Here is a 12,729-nt window from a genome sequence, read left to right on the forward strand (position 1 = left end):
AAGTAGGCAGTAAACTTGACGGAATTTGAAGGCTAGCTTCCGGATTTGTTATTTCCGAATTTTATAATGTGATTGGCATTAAAAACACGCTCACCTTCAACGAAATTTCCTTTCCGAGGCTTTGTGTCAGACCAATCATATATTGTGTCAACACTTATCATTTTATCGTAATTTAAAAACTTGGAAATTGCACGGTACACTATAGGAACTACGATAAATTTTCCCTAATCGGCGCCATGTTTTTAGGCTCCTCCCATTTGACGGATCCCAATAAAGCAAGCATTTACGTTCCTTTTTTTCCACAACCAAGCAAGAAATACAACAAGTCTATTCCTGCCTTACAAACAGTCAAATTGCTCCAACCAACGGAAATAATAAAGTCAATCTTCTAGAAATGTAATCAGTTACGTACATTCAAGTTTAGGGAGAAAATATTTTCAACTTTTACTTTTATTGGAGCATACTGATAATCTTGGATAAGCGTTTTGAGGAATGTAATCATCGTGTGGAACTATGGTGATGAGAACTGTAATTAGAAACGTTTTATTGCATCTTTTATTTGCGATTAAATTACTAACAATAGCTCTGGCAATAAAACGGTGATGGGAGGACTCCAGCATAAAAGTTAGCCGCCGTCTGCTTTTTCTCAGCGTAAGCCTATAATAAAATAACTCACTCCGTAGGAGGGAAATTGTTTTATATCTTCAATAAAATTCACAGTGTACATATTTTTTAGTCATGTGGAAAAGAGACATACATTTCAAAATACATTCAATCAGACTATATTTTATAATCTATTGGAAGTAATGTACTTCCTGTTGTGTACTGTCGTACTACTAGTATCTTCCTTTAAAATTGATTGTCATTGTTTCATATAGAAATATTAACATTTTATTTTTACTGCGATAGCGGAAGGTGACTCATCCAACTATGAACTAGGCGGGTTATTACAGTTATTACATAATTCATTCAGTGGAACCCGCACGTGTCGAATATATTATCACTAAAATTTTACTGAGATATTACATAATTATCATGTTTTATTCTATCCATATATTTTTCAGGAATGCTAAACACTATGGTAGATGTTTATGAATAGAACCCGTATTTGTAAAATTATTTTTAGTATTAAGGCTATACTGTATAGAAGGGAGATAACTATGTGTTTTTTTTGACGTCTCGCCAAATTTGGAGTAAATAATCACAGAGGTCGTCCAATAAACTGTTTGAATTCAAGAAATTTGCTGATCGTCCTTGTGGCTTTTCTTCCCGTACCTCATGTATAACATGTTTGCAAATCTGTCATAATTTGCACCTCCAAACCTTATTTTCGTCCATATTCAAACGGCAATGTCCATCGCAGCTGTATTACAACCTTCAGTATCCTCTTTTCTTTAGGAAAATATTTGCCATGTGTACATAAAGTCATTAGCCTTCTTGGAAATAGGTGATGCCGTAGAGCCTTGATGGAACACACACTTATCATTTAGGTACAAACGACGCAAATCCATGATCTAAAATTTCTTCAAAACATTTTTAATATAATAATCTGACGATGAGCCTATTTTAGCACTTGACCATTATTAGAGCCGCCAGCAAACATCATAAATCTTTTGATCTCTACTCAATGTTAAATTCTTCGTTTACCAATATAATTATCCCTTTAAAATCAGGCTTCACCAGTGGTGATGAATTACTTCCAGTTTTGGTTGTTCACTGCTGCATGCATATTAATTCAAAGATCGTCAACGGTGATCTTCGATATTCTTTTCTTCCAATCGATTCACTTTTATTGAATTCTTTCTGGCCTTCTTCTTCAGTGTTTTATTGATGTGAAAACTGCTATTCCTTCGACAAGTCTTCTGCGGTTTTGTCAGAGCATGTGACTGGTATGATAACCGGATGTCTGGGTTTAGTTTTTGGTTTGTTTTTTTTCGTTTTGTGAAGTGTCGTTTGATTTTATATGTCCTTGTCCTTTTGATATGTTTAGTTCACTTTTCTTCATTATCATGATTACAATCATTTCACTGTATGGGATCAATTCCTGGCTTTGCCATCATTGCAAGATTTGATAAAAAAAGTGTTAAAAATTAAAAACAATCCGTCATTAGTTTACCTACTAAATCTCTGTATATTGTGCTGCTATCTTTTCTGTAATCTACAATAACTAACAATAAATATTGAATTTAACGCAAATTCAAATTAGTATTTCCATATAAAAGTTATTAATACTTGGTTTGTCGTAATGTTTTCCAACTAAGCGATGAGTCAAAAGAATAATTAACCTACAAACGAAATCACAACATTAGTAATAATAATAATAATAATAATAAAGTTTTATTGATGAAAATAATATTTATATGTTGGAAGGCTTGATGGTTTCACAATAGAAACTGCTTAATCCGTTATTTGTTGTTGGCATCGAGAATTTTAAAATTGTGCTAAATATTCGTCGCTGTTATTCAAGTGGGTGGACTATATTAATTTATAATCACTACATTGCATTAATAATTATATTGAATGCGATATGCAATTGGTTGCAAAACGAATGCAAAATTTTAAGTGCATCGGAACGAATGCAAAATTTAAGTGCATCAGAAGTATACACGGTAGATTAAATTTCGATAAGTTGAAGTTGAAAGGAAGCGTTATAAAAACATACATTCAAATCATAACACGTAATCTAAAGTCTCACTCAATAATTTTATTTAAAACAAGCTAACGACAAACTATTTCGCTGGGTTTACATGCTCTTATAATCTGGACGGGTGTTTTGGTGGTCGATTCGCAAACCCAGACGCACACCAGATTGCAATATTACGAACATTATACGAAATTACAAACATTTTTTAGGACATTGGTCGAAATACATGTATATGAAAATATCGCAATTTATTAGTCAGAACCTGGCTCTAGATCTCCGATCCACTTGAGAACAATACCACATATTGGGGAACATACTAGAAACATCAAGGAACATTCAAGTAATAGAAAATACCACAAATGGCGCGGTAAACGCCATCTGTAGTACGATGCTACATTTTAGGATTACGTATACTCCAACAAGGTCCATTTAAAATTCTAACCTCAACGTGATAGGCACGTTACCATAATCGAATAAAACAATTCGAAGTGGTCTGTATTCTATCGAAACTGCCAGACGCGGAAGAATACAGACCACTTCGAACTGTTTTATTCGATTAAGGTGACGTGCCTATCACGTAGTGGTTAGCTACGCCGGGATTCGTTTCAGCAAGTAGATATCCATATACTTAAATGGACCTTGTTGGAGCATACGTAATCTTAAAATGTAGCATCGTACTACAGATGGCGTTTACTGCGCCATTTGTGGTATTTTCTAAAACGCGCTGTTAAGACAGTAGGTAAAAGTTGGTCTGTGTTCTGTCGGAACTGTCTGCGACGCGCTGATGAGATCCAAAAAGATCGAAATCGCTACCCGCGTCTGGCAGTTTCGACAGAATACATACCACTTCGAATTGTTTTATTCATTCAAGTATTAGATACAGTAGTGTAGTGCATCGATTCCAGTTGCTTAGAGTGTACATATATCTAAAACCCATAACCAATCAATTCTTCCACTAAATCTATAATCTCTATAATCCTCTAAACCGCTAACCCTAAAGCGTTATACTCCCGTAATCAAAATACTGAAACAGTTTCGCTGAATCTCTCACAACGAAGCTGTTTTCGTGACATAAATTTCTCAAAATGAAAACACAATATCATCATGATTCCCAAGATGTTGATCTCGCCATAACTCTGATATCTTTGATCATGCTGATGTATTACGGTAAACTGTTTGAGTTGTTTTCTCTAGTTTTAAAAGTAGCAATATATACATATATTTCTTTGGAAGTCAGAATAAGCCAAATGATCCAGTTTTTTTCATAACGTACTTTATATTTTAAGCCAAGGTGAGGTTTTAGGACTTGAGGAGAAAGTAACACCAATTATTGATAGAGACATTTATGGTACCGAGGTTTAAATTGTCGAAGTTCCACTACATATAAATACAAAATACAAATGCGTTTATTTTATTACAGTTTTATTTCCGCATATAATTCGCGATAATTGACTGCAAAATAAATTCAGGATTTAAACGAGTCAGAGAGACATACCATTCATTCATATCTACTCGAATTACAACGCCAATAATGGCGCAGTGAAATCGGATTAAATAAACATATGCATCCAGACCAATTACTCAAAAAATAAACAGGATCTTGTTAAGCCACAGGTCTGGAAAAGCCGATCAATATCGTTTTTGGCTCCAGTTCCTGTGACGTAGGAGGCGCCGACTGTGATGCTCATTCTCCATTTTCCAAACGGGACGCCTACGTTATCCACTAGTCGCCTCCGCGTCCGTAATGACGTCACGGCGTCGACGTTTCTGGCGCCGCGCCGTTAACACACCTCTTTGTTTTTGGTCACTGTCGTATGATAACGGCAGCAAAATTGTGATATGACGGCGAACAACTCAATTTGTCGACAACTCGACTTCAAGCTTTACTTTTGATTATTGTTTGTATAAAAACTCATTAACAGGATCAAGAGCTGTTTTATTAACATATTCTTCGGCAGTTATAGAGTTCGAGCAGTAATGTTGAGAAGTAAATATATTAGGAAGGGAACCAGACAAGGATGCACACTGTTACCGCTACTTTTTACTCATCATTAAAGACACTACAACTATAAAGATAGATATACAGGGGCAGAAGATTAGTATGTTTAGATTTGCAGTATTAGCATCTAGCAAGGACCTAACCAAAACCTAACCTAACCTAACTAAAAATACTAGTATGGAAGAAACAGAAGGGAAAGAGCGAATATAAAGATAGGAAACGAAAAATTAGAAGAAGTGGCTGATTTTTGGTATTTAGGAAGTTAGATAAATCAGGTTAGAAATGGACAGGTAGTAGAAAGAATAGGTAAACAGAGGACTCTTTGGAAGTTAATATAAAATAGGGGAGTTAGGTTGGTAGGACACCTTCTCAAGCATGAAAAACTCAGAGACATATTAGAGGCAGAACAGGAGTTAAGAAGAATAGACCTAGTTTAGTTTACCGTTTACAAATAATTAAGGATGTGGGATGTTGTAGTTTTAGGAAATGCGAAGATTAGCTCAGGATAGAAAGGAGTGGAGGTGCGTGTCCGACCAGTCTTAGGATCGACGACCTTATAATGATGATGATTGTTTTAAACATGGTGGAATGGAATATGTGGTACAGCTAATGTCAGGTACCTTCCCGGTTATCCGGTACCCTGCAAAGTCACTATCCGGCGCATATCTACATTACAGTAATTTCTCCTTTTTCTACCACTCTTTCAAAGGAAAACTTTATATATGCGTATAGAATAAAATATGTGCAAAAGAAAAGTTCATGGCAACTTCCTTCAATACCTTTCTCTTACAACAAATGAATTAAGTTGTGTGCCTTTGAAATAAATGTCAGGATTTGTACGAATTTGATAAAAAGCCCTTAATACCACCGCGTATACTTGATTAAATGCATTGCTGGATGGAAATATTGTGTTGTATCTTGCACAATTATCATGACATTTGAAGATTAATTGTCTAATAAAACATATCCAGGTATAATACGCTTTGCTTTCACACCGTTGCATATTATTCGTAATTGTTAAAAGTGTCATATTAAAAGTTTAACATTTGAAACGTGGTTTAAAATCGTTTTATAGGTAGAAGCAGTAGCGACTACAATGATAAGGTTAGGGTAATTAACATTTAATGTTATTTTGTGAAATCACGTTATTTTCCTAGCAACATAAATTTATTGAAGAGTGAGCATGTCATCTATCCATACGATACTTAAGTACAACGATCAAATTAGTAGACTGTTTGTTCTAATCATCACTATAAGGTGATCGTCCTAAGACACTGGTTGGACACGCACCTTCATTCCTTCCTATCCTGAGCTAATCTTCCCATTTTCCTAAACCTAGAACATCCCACATCCTTAACTATTTACCTCTACTCCTTTTAATTCCTGTTTCTGCCTTTAATGCCTCTGACTAGCCCTTCATACCTGAAGAGGTGTCCTACAAACCTATCTCGCGTATTTTTTATTAACTTTCCATAGAGTCCTATGTTCCCTGTTCTTTCTAATGCCTCTTCATTTCTAACCTTCTCTATCCACGCTATCGTCATCATTCACCTGTAACACATTTCGAACGCTTCTAACATATACATTCAACAATTTTTTTTGAATTTCTAAATTAACCGTTCAAGAGCATAGAAGTGACTGCTTTTTATTCAAGGCGACTCGACCCTGCGCTATCCTCTGCTTTATATCCCTATTACTCCTTCCGTCCTGACTTATCTGACTTCCTAGATACCGAATGTTTAATCTTGATATTTTATTTTCCTTTCTTAATTTGATTATGTGCGAGGAGATTTTATTTGGCTCATTTTCTTTCCTAGTTGTTTTAGTCCTTGTTATGTGTCCCTTGTCCTTTACATTCCCAGATTTTCCCTTAAAACAATAGACATTACGGTGCATTTCGTTCCTTTGGGGGAGTCCTAGTCACCGACGCGCAACTAAAGCTCATTCATTATCCTGATGCGAACCGTGAGAGCTAGTCATGTTACGACTCTTACATTTTGAAAATTGACCACATAGAGTGGCGAATGCACCACATTATAGTGCCTTTAGTAACTGCCTGTGGGATTAGAAGCCCAGGTAAATTTTTGCTTCATAGTCCATACAGTCCATTTGAATATATCCTTTGTAATCCTTGTGTTACCTGGCAAGGGGCTAAGTGAGCTTTCAATTTTATCTCCTCCATCGGAAATCAGTCACTTTTTTAATCTTTCGTCTCCTATCTTTATATACGCCTTTTCCCTACTTTTTCTTCCCTTGCATTTACTTATTTATTTTCATACAGTATTAGATATATAATATGAAAATACAATTTAAAGCATTTTGAGGAGTATTGCGCTTTTAAGAGATCCGTCAGAGGATAATTTTCAGAAAGGCTGGTCGTATTTTCAAATAGAGGTGGTTGAATAAAAATATTCCACACGTGCAACTTGTCTTACTTGTATCATAAAAGGATATTGTTGGGATTATTATCAAAACAATCACTTTATTTTCTCATTCGTGCTTGACTATATTATGATAGTATAAGATAATGATGTTGATGATGAATAATGATTAAGAATGCACTGAATATGGTTTTTGATGTTGTTTATTGATTTGTATGTACAATGATGGTTGGTGAACAGATGATATGCTTCTTGAATGAAAAAAAAAAACTTTTGGGTGTTTCATTCCCACCAGCCAGCAATGCTGGTGGGCGGGCAGTCCCTCCGGACTATGCCGAAAGGTAGGGCGGAAGGCCCTCTTCAGCCTGCTTTCAGGAATCGTGGGAATGGGTGGGTGGTGGTTCGGGTGAGAAAGTTGAGACGGACGAAATGAAGACAGAAGAGAATGAAAGATTATCTGTGGAATATTACTGCCCCAGCATTTGCTTAAGTGATCCAAGGAAACCACAGAAAAACTTGGACCAAGGCAGACGGACCCGGAATCGAACCGGCGACCTCCCGAATGCTAAGCAATGGTCTAGACCTCTAGGCCATGCCGCTCGGTTTCTTGAATGATGGTTGAATACTTATTTATATGTACAAAAATAACTTAACCTTAGGGGGGAAAAATTTGAAGACTGGTTATTAGAAAGTTGAAACTGTAATATACATGTTTTGGTGAGAATAGTTCCGAGAACGGCTGACTATTGTAAACTTTATGATAGGGGGTATAACTGAGCTTAACTATACAATTGACTAAGGGTTGCAATAAACTACGTCTAGAACTAACGGTAAATGAACAAATATATACAAAGAAAGGCTTCCTAGAATGTAATGGTTCAGGTAAAGTCCGAAATACTGAACAGATATTATTATCTAAGCCAGGGGTGACTAACCCCTAAAAATTATTTTCAGTTTCCAGTTTTGAGTTAACTACCTGATCTAATTTGCAGTCAACAGTCGCATGTCTTGGACAGGAAAAATTGTGTAATAAACACGTAGCAGTAAATGTCATAGAATAAAACGGCGTCGGCGGCATCGCCTATGATATAATAATTTATCGTGATAACGGGCCGGCTATCCATCCGATTATGAGATTAACATTTTCTGGTGGTAATTGCTAGTTGTTTGATAATGCGGTGACCTTTGACTCAAAAGCCTCCCGACATAGTGGCGACGAGTAGGGCGTACCATTATATGGAAATTACAGTTTGATGCAAAGTATCGGCCATGCCAAAGTATACTGGCATAATTAAAATTAAATGGAAAGTCACAATATTCTCGAAGTTTCATTTGACACACAAAATTGACGCATAAAAATTAATTAGTTTCCTTAATAGAAAAGGGTTCGCCAATATAATTAAATTAATAAATAAATAAATAAATAGAGCAACAAACTAATTTTCCTTGAATTTTTTTATTCATTTTCCCAGGGATCCCCTGTAGTCCCCATGAAAGTCGATATCGATATCAACCTCGTTAAGAATATATACCGTAGATCCTACAGTGTAGAGTATACAATTTTTTTTCAAAGGGGAGTTCTAAATAACTGTAGTAGCAAATGCATACATTTCATTTATGGGGTAATTTTTGGAGGTGGTATACAGGGTGTAACAGCCTGCAGGAGGTGATAGAGCACCATAAAACGTGAAGACTACGTAAATGTTTGTATCTCCGAAAGTTCATCGATTTTGATAATAACGTAGTTGAAAGTACAAGTAAATTCAATTCCGGTCCTGGTAAAAAAATACTTACCTGCAACGCTGCACTCAATCGGCTGAGGAAATAAGAAATAGGGAGGAATTCCTCGATTTCAAAGAAGACAATCCCCAAAATAGTAATGCGACTCCTCTCATGTAACAGTGCGGCAAATTTTAAGGGAACACTTGCTGCAAATCTTACAATTTGTTTTAAACAAAGCGTTTATGTTTATTTTAGACATTCTCCATCTATGTATCTCCAGAGCTTTAATCGTAGTACGCTATTCGCAAGACACCTATGTTGCCGATTCACGCACAGGACCGGTTTCCGATTGTAAATTATTGTAATTTTCTTAAAAATTTTATTGCCCTTAACCACGTTACTGAACTTACCGTGCGATTGTTTACAGACTTCAAAGCTTAGTATTTATGCTGGTAAACCTATGTACACACTGATTATTTATGAATGGTGTAAAATTAATGTAGATGATGATGTGACAATTAGCTTGCGAAATATTTACCTACAACATGAAATTGCAAACATTTTCAACCATTGGTAGTAAATAAGTAGTAGGTTGTGCAAGTATAGTGGGTACTCAATCACTAGTGTTAACCGTTACAAAAAGCGTAATTAAAGTATATTACCTAAAAAAAATAACGAAAAACAATAATAAGATTCAATTTATTTCAACAATAATATCAAACTTAACTACATATGTATTTAACTTCGGTTTGGAGGTAATTTAATTAATGAATTAATTTTACTCTTGAAATATTTTATACATCTGATGTTATTTTTCGTAAATAGTTAAGGATGTTGGATAATCTACATTTAGGGAATGTTAACTCAGGATGGTGGAGGTGCGGGTCCACTAGTCTTACAACTGACTACTATGGTGATGATTATGAAGTTATTTTTCTATGAATTTGTATAAATTTTATACATGTAGTAATCAATACGTATGCCGGTTGCCTCGATAATAAACTAAGGAAGTTACTTGAATGATTCTTTAAATAAAACTGTTGCACTGCGTCACAATAAATAAGAGTATTCAAACAGATGTGATCTTTAGTTCGATAACTAATTCCAGTATTTTTAATTTCAGTGTGATTCGTTGGGATCATGGGAACTTCCAAGGCGCCGTTCGTCACCAATCATCCACAATAGCATGTCTTCTAACATAGACGCTCAGCAACGTCTGGCTGTCCTCAGTTACGAACAGGTCCGTCGCCTAAACGACGTCATGGACGAAGTTGTCTCAATCCACGGCCGAGGGAACTTTCCCACCCTCGAAGTGAAACTAAAAGACTTAGTAACAACTGTGAGAGCTAAATTAGTAGCCGATACCGCATCAGGGGGTGCAGGTATGAAAGTGCGCGATATTCGTCTGAACGGTGGCGCCGCATCACATGTTTTGGCCACCGAATCGCAGCCCTACAACGATCTAGATCTCATATTTGGCGTGGAATTGGGCAACGCGAGAAATTATGACAAAGTCAAATCGGCCGTGTTGAGTTCCCTCTACGATCTACTTCCCGATGGAGTCAGTAGAAAACGTATCTCGACGTGTTCGTTGAAAGAAGCGTATGTGAGCAAAATGGTTAAAGTCAACAACGACGTCGACAAATGGTCTCTCATTTCTTTGGGAAACTCACGCGGTCACAAAAATGTCGAATTGAAATTCGTTGACACAATGAAAAGACAATTTGAATTTTCCGTTGACTCATTCCAGATTCACTTGGAATCCTTACTATTATTCTACGACTGTTCTAAACTCCCAATAAGTGAGAATTTCTATCCAACTGTTGTTGGCGAGTCTGTTTATGGAGATTTTCAAGAAGCGTTGTATCATCTACAGAAAAAGTTTATTGCCACCAGAAACCCCGAAGAAATCAGAGGCGGCGGCTTGCTAAAATACTGTAATCTACTAGTCAAAAACTACAAGCCCGCAAAACCGGATTGCATCAAAACCCTTCAGAGGTACATGTGCTCTCGTTTCTTTATAGATTTCTCGGATATCACTCAGCAGCGGGCGAAACTGGAGAACTACCTTATGAATCACTTCGTTGGGCCTGAGGAGGAAGCCTTGAAGCACCCATATCTCATGTTGTTGCACGGCGTCGTCGAGGAATCCACTGTATGTCTGATGGGTCATGAAAGGCGACAGACCCTTAGTCTGATCGAAGGTCTTGCATGGCAGGTTCTGTGCCAGGAACAGCAGAAAATATTGAGTCAACACCATCACCCTGGTGCACCACCCGCGACACTAGTGTACGCAAACGGATACTTGTACGCGCCAGTGGCATCCGTGATACCAACCAATTGCTATCCATGCACATGCAACGCATGGCTCGCAACGACGACATGCCCGTCTACGTGATGCGGGTACTGTAGTGATGATCCGTGAAGTGCACCCTGCCAATGCTGTCTTCGACGACGATAATCAGACTGAGTATGTTGTGAGTTGTGATTACTCGGGCGTGACACCTCCAGGTCCACACGATTCATATCTAATCATTCCAAAATTATTCGGTGAACCAATTGACATTTTCTCGTCAAGGAAGGCTGAATGCAGTCCGATTTGGCGCAATTATTAATTTTTTCAGTGGCTGTGACAAAATCATCTATTTGCGGAGAATGAAGGGAACGTAGTTCTGTTGTGTGAAGGGTGCAAACGCAAACCTTCGGCAAAGTTTCTTGATCGTTTCGATTTTTGGAGTTTCAGACGTTACAGCCAAAATTTTCAATTTAACTCAGTCAGTAAACAATGTTTCACACGGTAACTTGGTCTCACAAATTCTCCTACCTACGAAAATGCTTACAAACTCTCTTCTGTTCTTCAATTTTATTTTTGTTTTCTGCTTTTAGTAAACAAGACGGTGTAGTAAATCAATTCTTGCGTTTTTTGATTTGATGCAAAAAAATTGTAAGATTTAATTTATTATTTTAGTTTTGTTTACAATCGATTCTATTTTAGTTTTGTTTACCATCAATTCTTGTTAATGGTTCATTCGTGTTTTTTGATACAGAGGCTAGACATAATTCGCGAATACACTACTGCACGAAAATGATGAACATCTAAATTTGAATTTCGTATAGAAAATGTTCATTGTTTTTGTAACATAATGTGCAAATTCCAAGTATTGTGCTTTTCGTTTTCAATTCTATTCAAATGCATTTTTGTTCGGAACATCTTAAACTCCCATAATTTCGAAACCCAGTGATTTATATGCAATCGAAAAAGTTAAATCCCGTTGAATTCAATCTAAAACAAAAGGTCGGATTTAACGGAAAAATGGCAATGTTGTCTCTCCTTTATTAAGTATAACGTACTTCAAAGTAGAAGTGTATAATACATATAAATAACGCGTTTATGTTTGTGTTACTGTAACAGGCTATTTTTTTATCGTAAGAAATGATAGCTTCTCAAATATATTTAGGAACTGTAGCGTATTATTATGCATAGTTCGAATTTTGCGAAAATGTGGGTCATAAGGCAGTGGCGTAGCAAAGTTATGATGGGTCCGATTTGAGACCCCCACCTAAATCTGTCTTGCTCCTGCGCCATCGGAGGCCAGGCTCTTTCGGGCCCAAGCGGTTCGCGCCCCTCTGCTCATCGCGGCAACTACGCCACTGGTCAAAAAGAAAGTATGTTGCCATACAGTAGAGCATTTAAGCAGCATAAATTAATATGTACTTAAGAAAATGATGTAAGCAATTTCGACTGCATTTACTAAATTTTAGACTGTTTAGTGTCTTAACTTGAAATAAATAAATAATTATTAATGTACTTACTAATTACAATTACAAAAGTAGCGAAGCTATCACAATCTATCCGTGAATGTCGATCTTGTCTTTGTCTAGAACTTTGCATAGATCGAAAATTTCCTATTCTGGGGGTTCAACAAAAAAATCTTAAATCTTAATCTTTTCTTTTTTTCTTTGACGTGTGAGTGTTTTAAAAT

At 36.5% G+C, this 12,729-nt stretch overlaps 1 protein-coding gene across 1 annotated transcript in view; it reads left to right on the top strand.

Annotated features, from left to right (window-relative positions):
• Positions 1-12,104, top strand: part of LOC108733408 (terminal nucleotidyltransferase 5C) — a 56,502-nt gene extending 44,398 nt beyond the window's left edge. The window contains exon 2 of the mRNA XM_018464559.2: positions 9,870-12,104. Coding sequence (XP_018320061.1) covers positions 9,870-11,144 — 1,275 coding nt within the window. The 3' untranslated portion in view covers positions 11,145-12,104. The remainder of the gene's footprint in view (positions 1-9,869) is intronic.
• Positions 12,105-12,729: the final 625 nt, after the last annotated feature.

Source organism: Agrilus planipennis, unplaced genomic scaffold (assembly GCF_000699045.2).
Source record: "Agrilus planipennis isolate EAB-ADULT unplaced genomic scaffold, Apla_2.0 scaffold49, whole genome shotgun sequence".
NCBI classification, from domain to species: domain Eukaryota; kingdom Metazoa; phylum Arthropoda; class Insecta; order Coleoptera; family Buprestidae; genus Agrilus; species Agrilus planipennis.